At 33.3% G+C, this 21,890-nt stretch overlaps 2 protein-coding genes across 4 annotated transcripts; both read right to left on the bottom strand.

Annotated features, from left to right (window-relative positions):
- Nucleotides 1–2,070: 2,070 nt before the first annotated feature.
- On the bottom strand, nt 2,071–7,476 carry LOC130821378 (uncharacterized). The gene is made up of 5 exons (XM_057687112.1): nt 7,155–7,476; nt 6,698–6,830; nt 3,503–3,627; nt 3,249–3,395; nt 2,071–2,430 (listed from the first exon to the last, which is right to left on the bottom strand). Exons 1-5 carry the CDS (start codon nt 7,353–7,355, stop codon nt 2,296–2,298), a joined length of 741 nt encoding a protein of 246 aa, XP_057543095.1. The 5' UTR covers nt 7,356–7,476; the 3' UTR covers nt 2,071–2,295.
- A 2,806-nt stretch (nt 7,477–10,282) lies between these two features.
- On the bottom strand, nt 10,283–20,580 carry LOC130821377 (uncharacterized). Of its 3 annotated transcripts, none has more exons than XM_057687109.1 (6): nt 20,011–20,580; nt 17,152–17,372; nt 16,545–16,777; nt 14,201–14,978; nt 11,921–13,912; nt 10,283–10,597 (listed from the first exon to the last, which is right to left on the bottom strand). In XM_057687109.1, the coding sequence occupies exons 3-6, from the start codon at nt 16,773–16,775 to the stop codon at nt 10,548–10,550; spliced, it is 3,051 nt and encodes a 1,016-aa protein (XP_057543092.1). In that variant the 5' UTR covers nt 16,776–16,777; nt 17,152–17,372; nt 20,011–20,580; the 3' UTR covers nt 10,283–10,547. The 3 variants fall into 3 exon arrangements, with proteins under 3 accessions (XP_057543092.1, XP_057543093.1, XP_057543094.1); XM_057687110.1 differs by having other exon boundaries at nt 17,152–17,237; nt 20,011–20,516; XM_057687111.1 differs by lacking the exon at nt 10,283–10,597 and having other exon boundaries at nt 11,262–13,912; nt 17,152–17,237.
- Between the last annotated feature and the right edge of the window lie 1,310 nt (nt 20,581–21,890).

Below are 21,890 nucleotides of genomic sequence, written 5' to 3'. Positions count from 1 at the left end.
CACTTAATTCCAAAATATGGAGAATAATTTGTTTTTCTGACCGACTTTGTTATTTAAAGCAGTCGTCGGATCTTTGAGTGTCGAGGTAAGAATATACTTTCTCGCTTGTTAGTTTATTTACTTTTTATATACTTGTTATTTATTATTTTTAGTTTAAAAGTTAAAATATAATTAAATATAATTTTATTGATCTCAATGCATATATATATTATTAATATCAACTTAAAAAAGGTAAATAGGACTAATAGGTTGAATAGGATTGAACATTTTTTATTACCAAGTAGGATGAAGAGAAAGAAATCCTAGCAAAAATTAAACTTAGGTTTCTCTAATATTTCAACTGATATATGACTCGATTTTCATGAATTTAAATTACTTGGATATTAGAAAAAGGTTTAAGAAAAATCAGCTAACGCTAGGTATTTATAGGAATAGTAAAGATATATTTCTCTCCTACGACGTTTTTTATATGTGCAAGTTTAGAGAGACTGCTATATTCAAATAGCTATAATTTTCTATTTTAATGATCATTTGAGTTATATAATACGTCACTGGAAAGTCCTTAATGTTTAGTTTCCAACGCGACTAGCTAGTCTGCAACATTTAGACTTCTAGATCAAACATTATGATCAAAATAAAGAATTGCGTGAGATTTTGCCTCAAAACCCTTGTAGATGTGAGCTCTTTGTAGTTTTGTTTCTTCTATTTAGAGACGGTCTCTTTGAGAAACTATCTCTAATTAGGCCAGCTCATAAAAAAAATGTAGAGTAAGAGTAAGCATTAAGCTTCAATGTACTGGGCTTGAGAAACATCTCTCATAACACAAAAACTTGGGTGAGACCGTCTCACTTGTGAGACGCGTCTTATTGGCCGGCCCAATTGTATATATTTTTTTTTACCAATTTTATAAATTAAAATGTCAATTTTAAGAGTTGAAAGACCAATTTGAAGACTTAAAAGACCAATTTCAATGATTTGAAATTGACATTTAAGTCATGAAATTTGACAGTTTTAAGAGTTAAAAGTTCAATTTCAATACTTTAAAAACCAATTTTAAAACTTAAAATTGTAAGACTTAAAATTCTCATTTCAACTTTAAAATAGGATGACTCAAACATAGTTGATATTAAAACCTTTAAAATTGACCTTTTAAATCTTAAAATTGAATATTTTTAAGTCTTAAAATTAGTATATCAGAATATTTTTAAAAAATTATTGGGCCTAGGCCAGTTGCACAACTAAGGCCGTCTCACAAAAAAGTATCTGCTCTTAGAAAAACGGTCTCTTAAGAGACTAGCGAACAAGTATTAAGCACATATAATGCAGGGCTTATATATTTTTTAATGCAGGGCTTATATAATGCAAAGGTTTAAGTTTTCACAAATTCTTATACAAGTAGCCCAATTAATGTTTTTTCTAAAAAAAAACAACTTAAGTAAATTAAAAATAATTATTTTTTAGTTTTTTAAATATAAATATTAGACCAACCCATATTAAGCCTTCTCACGATAAGACGGTCTTAATAAAGAATTTATTTTTTAATTAAACAATCATAAAAGGATATTTTTAAATAGTATTTGATCATTTTCAATGTATAAACAACTTTTAAAATTTAGATTATGTTTATGCCTGTTAATTATTATTAATTTATTTTCTTTAAAAGAAAGAAAATATAAAAAAAAATTAATAGGAATTACTTGATGTAGTATTAAATAAAATCTTACAATATACACCGTATCCTAAATCAAATATAATTAATAATCAATAATATATATGTAAAACAATTTTTCTAACTTATGCATCAGGTGCATATGTTTTATTTACAAAATGGATAAATTATCAACTAAATTATTTTCTTCATTGTCACTAGTTTTACAAAACTAGTAAAATAACTAGTGAAGTATTGTCACATGTTGTATGACTTTCTAAGTTTAAATTGACAAAATCTCTTTCATCCACAAAAAAAAAAAAAAAAAGACTTAGGGTATGATTAAAATTGGCCTCCTAAAATTCTAGCCAATAATTCATTAAATATTTTACCGTGAACCAAATCCAAGCAAGATTTTTACCTTGATACGATTGAAATGGCATGTGATTCATTAAATATTCGTATTCGCGTTTGAAGTTCATATTTCGAATTTTTTAGAAGCCAATAAAATACAGGTGACAACTAGTGTTAGACAATGTCAAAGGCAAGCTTTGGGTTTGTCAAGACATTTAACGATAAACGCAGAGAATCAAAAAACCACTCTGCTGTACGTTCTTCCTAAAGTTAGAAACAGCCTCGTTTTTGGTTTAGCCTTCCATCATGGCTTTTGCAGCATCAATAATGGCGTCTTGAAGATCCTTTGGAGCACGACCTAAGGCTGTATAACCTTCTTTGTCTTCTACATCCACATCTGCTCCATGTCTGACTAGAAGAAGAGAAACCTGTCACCAAATTCAATACCTGAAATCAGCCGAGCTAATTTTCATATGTCATAACGCCCTCTGCAAACATCAATTTTCGCAGAACGATGGAACTAGTTGCTATTGCTGGCAGCAATGAACTACTAGTGATAAAAATGGTAAATTTTTATTATCCGAAGAAAAATAGCAAGTCGGCAACATCAAAATTTTGGTGGCATGCCAGTGGAACACGAAAAATATTACTCCCTCTATCCCCAATTGATCTTCACGCTTATGATAGACATCTTAAGCATAGTTAATTGTAGAATATAAAAATTGGAACTGCGTAACGAGGAAAAAAGTGAGAGACAAGAGTGTTAAGACTTGAGAAAGAGGGAAGGACCTGAAGGAGAGTAAAGAAAGGGATGGACGGAAGAAACAGTAAAAAAGGAACCTTCCGTCCCCAAATGATCTTCACACTTAGGATTGACATATTAAGCATAGTTAATTGTATAGAATATAAAAATTGGAAATGGATTACAAGGAAAAAAGTGTGAGACAAAGTATCGAGACTAGAGAGAGGATTTAAAGGGATGGACGAAAACAGAACGGAAAAAGGGAAGCATTCACCATTCTCGCGATTTTCTTTTGTAAAACCCCCCATCCTTCCCCCCCCCCCCCCCCCCCCACACACACACACACACAAAAAAAAAAAAAAAACTCCTACACTTACTTCCTCGATATTTTTATCCTAAAAACCCAGAAGGTTAAACAACATAAAAGACAAAATGCAATTGCCAGTCTCCAAACTTAAGTGAGGCAGAACACAGCAAAAAAGGGCTGCTTCCATCAAAAATTACCTGTCTGTTATCACATATGACAGCAGTCATAAGAGGAGTCTGATTTACTTTGTCAATAGCGTCAATGTCAGCTCCCTCTTCGATGAGAAGTTCACACAACTCTGAATTCCCTGTGCTAGCTGCACGGTGCAGTGCAGTGCATCCAACCTAAAAAAATTGCACCAAAAGAAATAAGACAAAAGACAAAAAAAAAAAGTGACACATGAACTAAATGCTTGTATTATATGATGAAGTGCTGATTATAGGTAACGAACCTTGTCCTTAACATTGACGTTTGCACCATGGGCAAGTAACATTTCAGCAATTTTTTTCCATCCCTTGCTAGCAGCATAGTGAAGAGCAGTACGACCACCATCATTTTTCAGGTTAACATCAGCTCCTGTTCATATTAAACTCTTTGACTATTAATACCAGAAACAAAATTTTAAAATATTGTATGCAACTGCACACAGAATTCAGCAACTAATAAGGCTTCTCTGAGATTTGCAGTTACAAGAAAAATACTGTTTGCAGCCACTATAGACAGGGTTTTTGAAGATCAAGAAGGCAACAGTCTTATCATTAAAGATGCAAACCAAGATACAGTTTCAGAAAGACCTAAGATAAAATTTGTCCTAATGAACGAATTATAGGAGGAGAAAAGGTTATGCAAACACTTCTTACCCAAGTTGCTTAAAATGTGATGAACTAAAAAAAATTGTAAAGAAACAATAACATCAAAAAAAAGGGTCATTTCGGTGTCACTATTACCTATATAACATTAATACAAGTAATTGGAGAACAAAATGAAAAGGGGGAGGCTAGCGCACAAAGATTTTCTAATTTGGCGTATTCTTTGGTTAAACATAATCAGGCCATCTGTGCAATTACTTGTTTGAAAAACTTTCCTCTTATAGTTATTGCTATCAAAGACCTTCCTCCTAAAGAATTAAATGGGTTCTTAAAAGCTTTTCTATTTCTAATACAATGCAATCTATACTTGAACATTGACAGATGTCGACCTGAATCTTGAGACCTATAAACCAGTAGTTGGAGTTGTCTTACAATCAGGCATACTTAGCTGATGTGAACTGTCAAAAGTGCAATGACAAATTTCTCAAAGGATTGACCACCATAGCTCCCTTGATTCTTTGCGGAGCATCATGAACAAAAACGCACTAATATCACCATTAACAAGCAGAGAGTAACAGCAAATCAACATAAATATAAACTATGCTCCCTTGATTCTTTGCGGAGCATCATGAACAAAAACGCACTAATATCACCATTAACAAGCAGAGAGTAACAGCAAATCAACATAAATATAAACTATGCTGGACCTCCTAACAAATTAGAAAACCACATTGACCCAATGGCTAAAAGCTCACCTACTACAACCATTAATTGAAAAAAAAGCATTGAGGTATCAAGTCGCACCATGATACTAGATTATTAGCATTCACCGTGTATTATCATCATATCAATTTTAAAGTGTTATCATGAATCAATTGAACAGAGTTCAAATCCCGTACAAGTACGTGAGCTTAGATAAGTGGGCTAAAATAACATCCAAAAAAACATTGGGTCTTTTTATTTGTAGCAACACAGAGTTTGCTACACTAGTGGCAACCTTAACTTATGTTGGGATTTTGTGACTCGAACCGAGTCTAAGATCGGTCTAAGATGAATCAAGTGTGGGTCAAAAAGGCTAGATGCGCGGGTGCGGAGATCTACGCGAGGCGCGGATGCGCGGGGTGCGGAGTATTATGCGGGGCACAGAGAAGCTTCTGTCTTGGGCAGAATGTTGGGCGCGTGTCGCAGAGTTCTATGCGGGTCGCGCTTGCACGGGGCGCGTAGATCTACGTGGGGCATGAAGCACTGCAGTTTTTGAGGGAAGTTGGTTTTGGCACGTTTTTGGCCGGTTACTCATAATTTTTGACGATTTCTTTTGTATTTTCTTAACCCTAATTTCTTTTTATTATGAGGTTTACTATGTAAAGGCCCCATGTAATAAGAATTAGGGCATGGGATGCAAAACAAAGTGAGGAAAACTAAGAGAAAAAGCTTGGAGAGCCATTGTTGTGGCTTCTTGTTCATCTTGTAATCTCCCGGTTTATAGTGAAATGTTTATTCTCAGTACCGGTGGATGTAGCTATCACGTTGATAGTGAACCACGTTAATTTCTCGATGTGATTTTCTTTATTGTTTGTTTGAATCTTTATTGCTTTCCGTTATTGTTTTCGATTTTTGCTTCCGCTGTCGGACAATAACTTAATTGGTGATAACTTAATATTTTCGTTATCCATGGGTGTGTTTGTTAGGCTAGTTCATACAAGCATGCGTTAGAATTTGTTAACCATGCATGTGTTAAGGGCTTAGGGAAATGCATGGAAAAGAAAAGAAGGTATTTGATGGGATAAAAAACTATTTGCTTGGATAACATGGAAAAGTGAAGGAATTTAAAGGGAAAACATTAATAATTAATCAGGAGTGTAGATAGTTGAGTGATGGTAGCAGCAAACTTTTAACCATGGATTATGTCTTAGATCAAAAGAAGCACAAAAGAAGGAGCTTGAACAAGAATCATATCCAGGTTCACCACATATTTAGCAAAGCAGCAAACTAGATATTTGAATGGAAGCACGTACAAAATACAACTATGATAAGCATCATATATTTTCTAAAGCTACTATAAAGTGATATAGTACCAACAAGAATGTCTATAGAGATCACGTTCATGAAAAAAGGGATGAAGAAGGTGCAGGATTTTCCTTCCAAATCTTAACAAATTTGACAAAAATCCTTTCTAACCAACCCGCATTTCCGTCTCAACTCAAGTTTTAACCAAATGATAGATGGACATTTTTTCTTCCCCTCCATCCCTTTTTTTCTGTCCTGAATACATTATTTTATTTTCCTCCCCTTCCTTGTTTTTCCCTCCCCCTTATTTTTCCTCATAAGCGGCTATCCAAACAGAATAAAATACAATTTCAAGTTGTGTCGGGATACTTATTGCCAAATAAAAAGCAACGTAGACATCCGAATATGGAAGATGGATATGATTTGAGACTTGCAAGAGCAGCGATATTGATACTTCTTAGTAAATTCAATGATATGAACACATATCTGAACTTTATAAGGCATGTCAATAAATATTTGTGTGAGTAGCCCAATTGCTTATCGCATAAAACCATGATCAAAAGCTAGAATCTGAATTCATCCACAGATCTATTAGCCTCATGAAAGCAGGAAAACACAACAAAAAGCTCATGGCAACTATTGGCAAGCACAACCAAATCATACCACAATTTCAGCCTAATCCCTTTGATGGGCAATTCAGAAACCAGCCATGAACCTAAAACCCATCTAAAATCTAAAGCTTAAATGACAACATTCTTTAAAAATTTTAAATTGAAGTTAATTTCCTCCTTAATTTTACAAATAATTAGGAAATAAAATGTTAAGCTAACCTTTAGAGAGGAGAATTTGGATAATATCAATATTCCCAATACTGGATGCTGAATGAATAGGTGCCCAACCCTCTTCATCCTTGCTATTAATCACTTTCCCTTCTAAATCAGCTCCTGCTAGAATTTCCACCACCTAATCCAGATAAATATGTAATAACGATAAATGTTTTGATAAAAAAATAAAGAATAATTTACGAATTACTGGGTGTACTTTTGCGAATTACAGCCTAATGTTCATTTGCTCACGCCAAATTACATAATTCCGACCATTTAACCTAAAATTCCAACAACCAAAATGGTTGAAATTCAATAATTTGGCTGAACATTGTAGATTAATTCGCAAAAAAAAAACAATTGAGCTGTAATTCCCAAAACTGTAAAACTTTAACGCTATAATCGCAAATTATTCAAAAATAAATAATCCAACCCTAAAAATAAAGAAAAATTTAATTAAAACCTTGGACTGAGCAGAAGAAGCGGCAACATGAAGAAGAGAACGACCATCGTCGTTTCTAAAGGAAAGGAATTTAGCAAGCTGATCTTTCGAGAAAGAACTGAAGAGTGAAGTGTTACCCAACTCAGCGGCTTTGAATAGCTCACTTGCCTTGATTTCTGTCTCCTTTGAAGTCTCCATCTCCATCTCCATCTCCATCTCCATTCTTACTTGATCACTATTTTTTGGGAGGGTTTCAGGCTTTGCAAAACGAAGACTAACAAGTAGGCGCCGCAAAAGCAAACCTATCTAAAACTTAATTCGAAAGTTAAATTAAGATCAGAATTTAAAACGTGAAACAAACATGTAATTTTTATTTCTTTTTGAAAACTTGATAAAATATTATAAAAAGAGAAAACACTACTCCCTCCTATTCAGCTTATGTGTCCCATTTCTTTTTATAGTCAAGTCATCTTAATTGTCCAATTTCTATTTTTGGCATGGGTTCTTGACTTTTATGCCCTTAATAACTTTATCCTATTTTCAATTATACCCTCCATTATCCATACTAATTTTCCTTCCTTACATTAAAAAATCCATAATATCACTCTCTTTCCTACCCTTAGGGTCCCACTTTTGACTCTTCTTAAAATCCGTGAAAAGTCAAATGGGACCCCTAAGTGAATAGGAGGGAGTATTAAATACTCTACACCATCGGCATAAGAAACATGTAATTTTCATATCTCATACGGCCCGTTTGGTACATGGTATTAGAGGGCGGTTATGGTAATAAAATTAAGTAATGAAAATTTTGGTTGTTTGGATGCCTTCAATGGTAATGGATGGTAATAAAATAAGGTAATGAAATTACCAAAAAGGGCAATTTTCATTACCATCAAACAACATGGTATTAGGCGGTAATGGTAATGAAGTATTACTGTGGTAATAAAATAAGGTAATGTTATTTCGAGCTGAAGAAAAAAAATAATGAAGAAAAAAAAAGGTAATGTATGTAATTATCCAAAAAAATATTATTATTAAAAAAAGAATCATTAGATAGAATAATTTAGATACAGTTTTTAGATACAAATATACAATAATGAAACTAAGAGTCATTACCATTTTTTATTACTAACAACCAAATGCAATCAATGGAATATTATCTTCCATTACCATTCTTTAGTCATGCACACCAAACAAAAGAATCTTCATTACCAATTCTCATATCCATTCCTTCATTACTATTGCCATTACAATATTTCATTCCCATTACTTCATTACCATCAACCAAACGGGCCGATAGTGTTTATGTATTTTGTTTTAGTATTTTTTTTGTTGGATTATATATTAGGAAGCTTTTTTTATGGAAATTTTTTTTAATTGGTAATTTGGTATATCAATTCAATTAAACAATTTCATTTGTCAATTAATGTGAGATAAGATTGCAAAAATATTAAGCGTTTTTAATTATTGCTTACTCAAATAACAAAATCAAAAATTTATAAATTTCATATTAAAGTTAATCTCTGATTTCTTTCAATATAAAACTTAAAATAAAATATTTTGTAATTACTTCTATTGATTATATAACTTAACAAATATTGTAAAACGTAAATTAAACTATTTTGTATATTAGCGATTTTTCTTAACTCATTCATTAATTTGTAATGGTTAAATGTAACTTATGTTATAAATTAAAATTTTCTTTCCAATTACGATTTCTTAGTTAAAATTTTATATCATGAGCCTTTTTCAAGTTTGATTTATGAATTGCAAATTTTAATGTGAATATTTGTTCAATATTGGTGATTTGGTATAAAATTATGTTATATAACTTGTAATTTGCTTGATTATTTAACTTAACAAATCATTGTTAACTTGGATTGACCCGAAATAAATGATCAAACAATCTTTTAAATGTCTTAAATTTGTCTATATAAATATAAATAGATTAAATGGATTTAAAAATAGTCAAAAATTATAATTTTCAATCTAATTAACTAAATAATTTATGTCTAAAAATAAGCCCAACCCTATTAATTTATGTTTTTTTTTTTCTGGTCTATGTTGGTAGCCCTACTAATACATAAAGTCTTGGACAATAATGGGCCAAGTTTATCGCTAAACATATGACCTACTAACCTTAAATAATACTATGAAATTGTCTCATATAGGTTTTTATGTTTGTCAATAAATTAGTTTAATCCTAAATATTATTAAGTGCACATAATAAAACATTATAAAATTAAATATTAATAAAATTTACATTGAGATGCTTTAACATCCCATTCAATCATGTTTAAACTTATAACTTAAATATTAAATATTCTCATATTAAATGTGATCGATGAACACTGTCAAAACAATGAGACATTTGCATATAGTTGGAGGAAGTATAAAACTTGTTTCGTTTGATGTGTCTAATTTTTTTCAGCTATTCCATATTTTTAGCATAAGGGTATATATATACATTCATATTTTTTTCAAAGAACAAAAAAAATAAAAAATAATAATAAACTAATATAAAAACACGTGCAATGTACGAAGTAAGCAAAGATATGATAAACGAAATTCTACTTAAAATCATTTAGAGAGGTAGGATCGAATTGGTAGTTGCAAATCGTAAAATTGTATGATCCTACAAATAAACTAAAATCTACTAAAAATATTTAGTACCCATTATTATTATTATTATTATTATTATTATTATTATTATTATTATTATTATTATTATTATTATTATTATTATTATTATTATTATTATTATTATTCATTATAAAAGTTTTAAATTGCAAATTCAAGTTTTGTTTGACTTATTTTTCATAAACAAATGCAAAAATATAGTACAAGAATTGGTTTAAATGCAATATCAATAAAAAAAACTTTAATGTTTTCAAATCATTATTATGGATTTTAGAAACAGAGATGTGTATGTAAAATAAAAAAAGTGAAAGATATACCAAAAATTATAATAATTTAGACTAAATTTGTTGAATATGATGTTTGGAACGTAAAATCGTGTTATGATTCCACCTCTCAAAATTTTATTTCAATTAGAATTGTAAGATTCTACCAACAACACGATTCTACCTACAATCCGAATCATTTGCTTATTTTTAAGTCATACAATCGTAGATCAAAAGCGGAATTTTAAGAACTATGGTTGTTAGCATGAGCCTATGAGGATATATTTGATGTGCCTTGTCAATTATACGAGTAATCTAAGTTCATAGTTGATATCCTTCTTGTTAACGTGTTTCAACTATAAGGGTTCAAAACAGACCTATTCGACATTTACTCGACCTTGTAATCGAACTTGATCCGATCCGACTATAAAAATATTACAATTATATAAAACCAACATAAATACAAAACCCAATTTTAAACCCACGTGATTTTCCTCGACGTACCTTTCCCTCAAAACGTTTCAATGTTGCATTTAGTACGATCCAAAGGATGAAATTTCACTGCAGATGCAGAGACACATTCAAAATCATGCTTCAGACAGTCTCATAGGATGAAATACAAAGACTTTTTCCCTTCTCTGATTATTTTGGGACATGATAATGCATATTTAAATGAAGCAAGTATGTTGATCATGATTAACATACAATAATTTCTATCTGATTGTGACCAAATTATGCTATAAAGTAGCAGTTTTCAACATCAAATGTTCCATGGAAGAATAAGAATCAAGTGTGAACTGATGATTCATGCTGTCACATGATTTACTAATCTCCTTGCAAATTACGAATAAAAAAGCGAATTATGATCGTTTTTGGACTATTTTAGGGTCATTTGAGCAAATCGCGAATTCAAAAAGCGAATTAAATAGAGAATTATGTTATATTGATGCAGAAGCACATAAGCACTGAATTAGACAGGTTAGACCACACTTACAGCATGTAAATATGGAGTACCAGAGATCATATATAACATACTTGTAAATTGTTTTTGGTTTTTAGTAAGAGTGCAAACCCCAAAATTCATAGAACAAAACAGATAATTCTCGAACACAAACCGAGAAGAAAAAAAAAACCTAGAAAAGGTTAAGCTGGCTCGCTAACACGAGGCCAAACTACACTTGTAAATTGTAATGATCTACTCCAGTATGACAGGATTACGACAGGATTACATCAAAATAAATCTAACAAGATTGAATATATTAATCAAAGTCCAAAATTTCAGTTTAGTGTACACACCGCGCTGAACGCCTCATACTCGATGTGCTAGAGATCTTAACAATCGAAAAATCAAAGCTAACCTATGTAAGCTCACATTCAAATACAATAATATAGGAAACGAGACAAGAAAGTCAGAAGTGATCGCATTATATAACCTATATGCTCGCTACTCGAATTTAGTTTTACAATATTCCTATGCGGACCGGGACTTGAAATGCCGCGGTAACACAGCTGCCCCGACTGTTTCTGACCAAGATGGGAATATAACAGCATAAAACTGCCTTACCATTCCGAGACAAGCACACATGACACATGAGCAGAATCTGTTCTAGGACAAGAAACCCATGCAACATTATTCATGGAATAATACAGGGTTGCAAAGATCCATATTTGACGGGACCCAAACTTTGGGGTACCGAGTACCGACATGTACAAAGACGATCCCTTTTCCCTAAAAAAAGAAGAAAAAAGGGAAAGCTTGATTCCAAATGCATCACAGAACAACTCTACTCGGGTGTCTTCTCGCTATAGATTCCAACAATTTATAAAATCAGAGGCACTCACAAATAGATTAGGTCAAAGGTACTGGAGGAGGCGTACGATTACCTGTAGGGTACCTTTGTCTTCGGGGACGTCTAGTTTTTCCCCATCCTGTCAGATTCTGATCTTCCAAAACCCCTTCAGTATTGTTACTTAGCAGCTGATGGGGCTGCTGAGTCAATGGAAGGGCGCATACTGTGTTTAATGGTGCTGGGGCGGCTGCGGCTGCTGCTGAAACAGACCTTCGCCTGCCTCTACCACATCCATTTCTAGAAGCATTCTTCCGATTTGGTGCGGAATGCCAAGTATGACCAGTAGCTCTCATTAGGCCTCCGAAAACCTGAAGGTCTTCGGTTACTTCGTGCCTAGAAAGTGACGTAAGGCCCGGGAGAATGTCTCTCTGAAAGTCCCGTTTTTGCCTTCCTCTACGACCATGCCCTTTCCGTGTTCTAGTCGTAGTTAAGGCACACACACCCTTTTCTTCAACATTTGGGACTTCTGGGAAGCTCGATTTAGGAAAGTACTCGTCTTCATTGCACTCTTTCTGTCTCAGAATCATCAACTCAAAATCATCCAAACCGTCAGATAACCAATAATCCGTAAATTCAACATCATTTCCATTATTAGAGCAAGCAATATCGACAAACCAATGAAGGGGATTATCCAAATCAGTTTCTTCGTCAAGGCAAGTCGCTTCCTTGGGTTGACTTAGATTAACACACGACGAAAGGGAAACAATTGCGGCTGCCACCGACGTGGCAAGTTCAGTTTCTTCGTCATCATCATGTTTGGGAAACTCTAACATCTTTTCGGGATCTTTTATAAAAGAATCTTCATCCCGAGGATTCGCAATAACATCCTCGTTTTCAATTATTATGGGGGCTTCCAAATCTATACCGGTGCCAACCCTTATGCAGGTTCCCTTTTCTGCAAACAGATCACACGTTTCACATGAATATTCCTCGTCAATTATACAAGAATTGAGATCAAAACGATGTCTCCGATTATCAGATACAATTTGGGTTTTCTCTTCTAGAACCATGTCCTCTTCTGTGACGTCACAATTTAAATTAATATCAAAACCACGTTTTCTCCCAACGCTTCCACCTTCCTTGTTTCCGGAACAATTGTGACTAATCAAAGTGTTCGAAACCTCTTTCTTCGGTTTTGGAGGGTTTTCAAAAATGGGTACACCGAGAATTTTTTTGCTATAATCAGGAATTTCGGCTTTCACACCGACCTCACATGCTGATTCAAGTGAGTTGAAACCTTTCCTTGAATTCTCAGCCTCCTTACTGCAAGATCCCTTTCCTCGAAGCCAAGGCAAAATGGCTAGAGGATCCGACTTCTTGTCATTGTCAATGATTATAACATGGTGCTCGCCGATATGATCATCGGACAAGCCATTCGAAGGAGTCACATTCAAGTTCATATCTTTCACAGGATTGCCATCAGTATAACTTGTAGCATCGAAGAAATTTATACCGGAACAAAGCGCTTTTCTATCACTGTAATTGCTATTTACATAATCAAAACCTATAAAAGAAGACGAGGAACCTTCATGAATATCTTTTCTTGCGGGCATTTCTGTCCCTAAAGCTGAAGGGGAGCTATTTAGGTTCCACTTATTATTGCCGAAGAAGCCATTGCCCTGACAAGAAGATTGAGGACTCTTGCTCGTGATAGCGGAACTTAGATATGGACTTGTTTGGACAGATATGGGTTTATGGCCGAAAAAACTGCCGGGTTTCCCGCAAGAGGAGGCACTTTGATCCCATGACTTGCTGAAATCAGAGGGATTAAAAATATCAGTTTGTTTCGGAAGATGAGAAGCAACTGCTCCAAGAACATTGGAGCTTGACAAAGTTAAACCTCTGTCGGATTTTTCTATGATGCTACCAGATTTTGCTTTCCATGGCTCTCCGTTGATACGATCACAGTCCAGAAAAGCTGGAGGCTTAGTGGCTTGATCAAGCAGAAATTGTACTGGCTGCGTCAGTGCAGAAATTTTTTCTGGACCGGTATCATGATTGATGGATCTCATACAGCCGTTGCTTTCTAGAATAAACACAAAACTCTTCAACATACAGCTTAATTTCAAACAAAGAAACAAGAGTGAGTATATGGTGAATTTAAAAAGTTGAAACTGCGGTATGATTAGAGGTGCTCAATGGGCCGGGCCGAGGTGGGTCATGTAAAATTTTAAATGCGAACCATTAATGGCCCGGCCCATTATTGACACGACTTGCTAATGAGCCGTTAAAATGTGACCCGTCCCATTAAACACCTCTAGGTGTGATACTATATGAAGGAGAAGCATGTTTTATAAATGAGTTCCAATATTACCTGATTTTAATGCATTGCTAAACCAGTCTGAGCCCATAACTCTATTTTCAAAGTGTACATCATTCAACGCCCCATTTGTGCTGCCATTCTTGAGGTTCTGATTAACGTCCTTAGTCGGACTTAAAAATCTCGTAGAGATATCCCTGTAGTTAGCATCATGGTGACAGCCACCTCGATGTAGAAAATCAACTGAGACAGAGGTTTCCTCTTCCACATTTACAGGATCATTCAAGTCCGCCAAAGCCCTCGGTTGGCTGTCATGCAAATCAGATTTCGATGCATCGCCCTGACCCATAAATAGTTTTCCATTCCCATATGCAAAATTTCCATTTTTATCGGTTGATAAGCTCATGTAATCAGAATCTTTTACATCATTGACTTGTACCACTTCATCGGTGTCAATATACTCGTCAGCGGGGAGATCCAGATCAAGCATTCGTCTTCTATGTTTTGTGGGTCTACACTCTGACTCCAAATTCTTCGGGCTATAGCAATTTGGAAATGAAGTGGGATCCGTTTGTATGCTCTTTCCTTTGGCAGAACATGATGATGACTGAACAGTATCGAGAATCGATAGGGGAGGTGTGCCACAGGCTGAGTTTGAAACAGGAAGGTTCGGACACTTCCATCTTTGCATATCCTCACGTTGCATCTGGGATGGTACATGACTCGAAGAAGAACAAGTTTCATTAGGAATTCGCCGTTTAAATTGTTCTTTCCTTATAACCTCATCCATCAAATCTCTTTGTACGCTATACAGTCGATGTAATTCATTAACCTGAATGGAAAGCGTGTGCAAGGTAGATTTTATATTATTCGTGAAGCAATTTAAGAACTCAAAGAAAAAATAATTTCCTTCTTCATCTTAGTTTTAAAAAATGCGCCTCGTAGGTAGGCTCTAGAAAAGTATTTTTCTTAGTCTAGGCTTTGCGCTTTTTGTGCTTTTCCATGTCTTACGCTTCATGCACATATAATTTTTTTTTTATGTCTTCATTGATGAGAGAAAGACGAGGAAAACGGATTTGTTCTTGTTTACAAGAACAAATGGGAAAATGAGAATTTGTTTGGGATCCTATAACTCAGTCGACTTCTTTTCTAGTACCTCCAACAACACTAGGTATCTTCTTTTTTGTTTTTATTTACCTCTTTTCTTTTCGAAAATTGGGAAATTTTATTAATAAAATAGTCCCTAAGAAGAGACCAAAAACATTGACGGCCCGTTTGGTTAGTGGTATTAAATGGTGGTAATGGGAATGATTTTTAGTGTAAAATTTCATCAAAAGTTCTATATCATTCCCATGGTAATGAAATTTCGATCACTAAAAATTTTTTTATTTACAAATTTCCATTATCACCTAATACCACCTCTCCCAATGATAAAGCATTGGAATGAATTTTATGAAGAAAATGAGATGATTGAAGTTGGACAAACATGACGATCAAGATAACCAAGAGATTTTTCAACCAAAATTACACTAATTTTTCATTCGTATTACCACCGTTTATCACCACCTACCAAACGGGCCGTAAAGGGACATCTAATATACCTCTCCGGCATAAAAAGCCCCCTAGAGAAAAAAAAATTGAGAAAACAAAAGATGCAGGGCGCCCTTTAAAGGATATTTACCTCTTCTTCAGTCTTCATTCTTGTGAATTCTTCATCTTTTTTCTTTTCTTCTTCTAGATTGTTCATCTTTTTTTCATCTCGATTTTTTCATACTTTTACTTCTCTTTCTATAGGTTCTTCGATTTTATGTCTTCTTTCTTTTGGTTTTCATCTTTTAGTTTCTATTTCGAGTTTATGCCAACTTACTACTTTAGTCTTTGAGATTCTCTTCATTTCTTACTTAAATTTTTCCTCTTTGATTCTTATGTCTTCTTTCTTTTGTTCGCCAAATTATGTGCACTTATTATTTATGTAAAGTTGCACATGAAGCTTGCTACCAAGGATTAATTGAAAACAGTCTCTTTGTTAGTGTTCTCATTAACAAGGGTAAGCTTGCGTACATCCGACCCCCAAACCCCACCCTAGGTGAGAGCCACTTAATGACATTAGGGTAATTTAATATCACGTAGAAGCTTACTACAATTATAACGAATGTTTTAGATCTTTTATACAATAACAATATGAATATTATGTTGTTTGGAGTATCAAATATGCTTTAGAATTGATTATAAGCTTTTGAGAGAAGAAAGTGTGTCTCGCACCCTCGCCTACAAATTGTATTCAAAACCCTATTGCATCTCGGTGGCCGGTGCGACTTCATCTTTAAAAACTAAGGCCTTTATCAGCACAAGATTATTAGACCAAACTTAGATGACTGAAATGTATATCCATACATACCTGAATCTTGAATACGGCTTCATGCTCAAGCATCGTCTGTTTTACAACATCCTGTTCGTATTCTGGATGCGAATCGGCAACAGTCCTTGGAAGGAAACCAAAATAAAATTGTCCGTCGGATAAATTGCTCTCACCAAAATAAGGCCAACTAGCACCATTAGAGCCACGATTAAGATCGTTCATTGAGTAATGTGCAGGCAAGCAATTCTCAATCTGAAGTTTTGTTCCCATTCCTGCTAATTTATGGCAAATAATCGTATTACAATTCAATCATCAAATTCCTACACCGCAAACTAAGAGGGCGTTTGGCAAAATAGCTTATTGAGCAATTGTAGCTTATTTTGAGTCGATTAGAGGGTTGGGTGGCAAACCGGCCAATGCTAATGTTTGGTAAATTTTAGTTGGTTGAGATAGCTAATTGTTATAAATAAGCTGCTTTTGAACAAGCTGCTCATAGCAGTGGGTTTAAAATCAGCTGGCCAACCCAGTTAATGAAATCAGCAAGTCAAATCAGCCACTGTAATATAATCAACTATTAGCTACCAGTTATCAGTCGTTTGCCAAACGCCCTCTAAATCTTGCAAAAATATACATAGCAAAGCTAAACCTTTTCGATTTGGCAGTTCAAAAGAAGGTCGGAAGCCGACATCCTTGTAAGCAATGCATCTTCAACAACCACCAGCAAATACAAACCTAGCTCCCACAAGACAGAATTGTTTACACTAAGAAAGCAAAATCCGTAACACAAATATCATATAGAGATCAACAGCTCGTTATCCAACACTTAACAGCATATGCAAACTGGAGCAGCAAAACATGGCAAGGTACCTTCAAAAAACAAGACTCGAATGAAAATCATGCACAGTCTAACATAATTCGCAGATTAATTTTCCTTTTGAATACGCGTTTTTCTTAAAGCGATTCGCAAGGAGATTAGTGAATCATGCGACAGTGATCATGCACATTAGCAACAAGTCTCACTCAATAAATGAAATCATGCATCTTCTCATTGACAAACAGATTAAACATTATTTTGGTCCGAACTCTCATTTTGGACCCAACTATTTTTCCCCGACACCCATATAAATCAGAAAAACAAAATTTTGATCCAGTCCTCGAGCACTAGGGTCGATAGTTTTAGCTTTAATCGAACAGTTACAGATTACACAGCAGTCATTGAACGGAAAATTGTCAAGTTGCTTGAACGGGCATAATAGCACTAGGATGAAAAATTCAATAGGTGACATGAAGAAAATCCAATAACTAAAGAGAAGTATATAACTTCCTGAAATGAGCACCCAATAGAACAGCCAAATCTCCAAAAAAAAGGAAAAAAAATACACCAAAGTTATTGTGCTAGTTGAAAAATCTAAGACATTTCTAGATAAAAAAAGGATTCAACAACCATCATGACACAATCGTAGAGCTTTCCAGCTTAATGAATGTATCCATTTGATCCAAACAATAGCAGACCAACCTATTGAACTATTCCTAAATCTTGAAATAACAAAATGATTGAATAAACACTTCCTAGAGCAGACCCCATTTGACAATCGTTAGCATATTTTAACAAGTTGTTTGACGAAATTGCAGGTCACAAGTTTATAAATTTCACAAGTGAAGCTCTAACACTGTACTCGGATAGAAAGAAATGGAGGCAAAGGAAAGAGAGGGATTTGGAAGGATGGAGAATCCCTTGATTGGATAACAAAAAGGGAGGGAAGGAATTTGGAGGGAAAAGATGTACAAATTTTATTAAAAATATAATCTCTCCTAAAGCGAAAAGATTTGAAGGAAAAATAATAATTTTTCTTCCTTTTCCCTTCCCTTCTAAACAAACAGGGTGCACTCTTCCTCCTTACTCCTTCCCTTCCCTACCCTCCTAATTTGCTATCCAAACATAGTGCAAAACATACTCCTTTTGTTTACGTTAAAAAGGCATTCTACTCATTGATAAGCAAATTAGAAAGAAGGAAATTGTTGATAAACGTAAAAGTTGTTTCAATCCCATCAAAGAAAAGTGGGTGGTAATTTCTCAACCCAAATACAAAAGCATAAGCCCCAATTTGACAGCCTCATTAACACTATGTTTGGATAGCAAATTAGGATAGAAAGGAAAGGGGAAGGGAGGGAAAGGAAGGGAAGGAGTAAGGAGGCAAAGTGATTCTTGTTTGTTTAGAAGGAAAAGGAAGGGAAAAGAAATGAAAATGATTATTTCCCTCCAAATCTTTCCACTTAGGAGAGATTGTATTCTTAACAAAGTTTATCCATATTTTCCCTCCAAACCCTCCCTTCCAAATCCCTCCCCTCCCTTTTTGTTATCCAAATAACGGATTCTTCATCCTTCAAAATCCCTCCCCTTTCCCTTCATTTCCTTCTGTCCAAACATAGTGTAAGGGATGCCAATAACCCACATGGGTGAACATCCCCAAACCAAAACTATCTTTCTGAAATACTATGAACTGTCCTGGTCTGTTGCTCATTATATCAACACTTGAATTCCAGAAACATCTCCCACACAACTCAGAACATAACTTCACACCAATCAGATGACACTTTCAGTAGGATTAACACATTTGACATTAGTCACACTACCAAATGTTGTTAAAATGGATAAACCCTAAAGGCAAACAACACATTGTCCAAAATAGTAGGGGTATCTTAGAAACTAGAATAAAGACATTTATAAAATTTTGTTCTCATACAAGAATGTTCTCAAACTAAAATCACAATTGTTGAAACCTTATACTCTTGGCAAAACAAATCTAAAAGCATTGACTTACACTATGTTTGGATGAAAGTGATTGGCGAAAGGGAGAGGAGGGAAATGTTGGGATGACATTTCCATCATTTGGATACCAAAATGGGCGGGAAGGGATATGGAAGGGAATGAATTGACGACGAGAAGTCCCTTACATTTGCTACTAAACAAATCCTAGGAAAGATTTAGAAGAAAAACTCAATAACCTCCCCCTCCCCTTTCTTTTCTTCCTATACATAAAATGCTATTCAAATCAGTGTCATATGATTCGCTAATCTACCCACAAATCACCAATTGAAAAAAAGCTAATCATTATCGGTTTTGGGCAATTTTTGGAAAATTATGATATACTGATCCAAACACACCATAAATATGGAAAACCCACTTTCAATTCAATACAATGAAACAAGAAATCCCCAATAGAAACAATACACTCATCCAATTGAAATTGTATGCAATTCTCAAAATCAAATCCAAATCCAATCACATATCAGACATTTTAACAAGGAATTTCCAACACAATTTACACGAAATGCAAAGAACTCAATAATTAAAGAATTTAACATAAAGTACTAAACAAGACTAATCGCAGTATAAGAAGCAGGATTTAATTAAAAGAATAAATATTAGCAAATGATCAGAAAAATCCCCAGAAAACCCACAAATCTAAGATAAATATTTAGCAGTACAAGGTAAAGATTTTACCTTTAAGTTTAGACCCACATCCTCCAATAGCTCTTTTTAACTCTCTAAAATCTCTTAAACTAATTTTCTCTACATAATAATTTTGCAAAAGTATTTAATAATTCAACAAAAATATAATCTCTCTTGATAGATGATAAATAGAAGTCTTCCCAAATTCCATCATGAAAATTTAGCAGTCATAACAGAAAAAAGGAATGAACTTTATAAATAAATTATAAAAAATAAAATTAAATAAAAATAAAACCTTGTAATTCTATTAGTTTAGATAGAAAAACAAAAAAAAATTTAAAAAAAAAAAAGGAAGTTGGTCGAATTCCTATGACTATCTAAGAAAGGGATTAATTAGATTAACAGGCAAATAAGAAGAAAAGGATGAAGATTTCGATCTGCTGGGCCAGTGTCTGAAACTAAGAAGAGAGAGAAAATGAAAGTGGAGAATTTATTTTTTTTAGAGAGAGAATGAGAGATCCCAGATAAGAAATCTTCACACAAACTAATGAAGAACAAGTGACATAAAATTTGTCAATATCCGGTCTCTTTTTATTCTCTGCTTTTTCTCTTATTACTTTCCTCTCACTCAATTCCTCCATTATAATTTTGAAATTTATAGTCATAAATTTTTTTATCAAGTCATAGGCACTAAAAATTAAAGTAAGCATTACAAATTAAACCACATGTAATTAATAAGGTATTTAATATCGTTTTCTTTTCACCATTGTTAATAATGTTTTTAAAAAATTAGTGTTATGTTCACTTGTCAAATGTTGCTTACGTAAAGTCAAAGGTAAAAAATCAAAGTCAAACAAGTCATCTCTGATCAAAGCCATTAGAATTAGTCAACTTGGTGACAATGCTTAGATTTTTGAGCAATTCTTGTATAAAAATATCTTATGGTGAGACATGTTCATAAAATGGCTCTTTAAAATAATTAAAGTGAGCTTCTAATTTCCCAAGTATAAATTATAACATTTTGACGTGTTTAACATTAAACAACTTAAGTGAGTATTTTAATTACGAAAATAAATGTATTTAAATTAACTTAGTTGAACTACTTTAGTCAAATTTAAGATTACCTTGTCGAGAGACCATAATAAATGAAAAATTTTTATAAATAATAATAATAATAATAATAATAATAATAACATTATTTATAATCAATATTACAAAAATAATGCTAACCTTATCTCTTTTTTTTTAACGGAGTTGATATAAATATTTTTTTGAATCATCGTCATTAATCATATTTCTTAGACAGTATATTATTATTGTAATATCTTATTATAATTATGATATAGTTGATCTTATTCTTTGGAATTAAGAATTTCCTATTGTTGTATTATGATTATGATTTTTTTGTAATAATTATTATTAAACCTAATAATAACATTGAGAAAACTATTGTATACTATCCCTAAATATAACATCTTCATGATTGTTATTTAAAAAATTGTCCAAAATTAAAATTAAATAAAATCAATATGAAAAATCCTTTTGCTTTTTTTTTTTAATTTAATATTCAACTTTATCATAAATAAAAAGTTTACTTTTTTGATAATCAATGTTCAATACCAAAGTGGTGATTGTCATATAGAACAAGTATTTCAAGCTTTTCAACTACTTTATCCCTCATTGAAAAAGGTTGAAAAACAATTAATTTTCTTGAAATAATTTAGTAGATACCGCCTGTAATTGTTTGTTTCTTTCCATTTGGGATATGAGAAGAAATTAATGAGCAACAATAAGAAAACTTTTGTTTATAAAGTAATTTCAAATATTTATTCAAAATTAAAGTAATTTCAAATATAACTCATTCGCGCAAAATAATTTCTAATTCTTCCTCTGTTTCTTATCAATGTCTTATTTGCTTTTGGGTTACTATT

Source organism: Amaranthus tricolor, chromosome 8 (assembly GCF_026212465.1).
Source record: "Amaranthus tricolor cultivar Red isolate AtriRed21 chromosome 8, ASM2621246v1, whole genome shotgun sequence".
In the NCBI taxonomy this organism is placed as follows: domain Eukaryota; kingdom Viridiplantae; phylum Streptophyta; class Magnoliopsida; order Caryophyllales; family Amaranthaceae; genus Amaranthus; species Amaranthus tricolor.
Note: the sequence above shows the minus strand (reverse complement) of the source record. Positions and strands in the feature narration are given on the sequence as shown.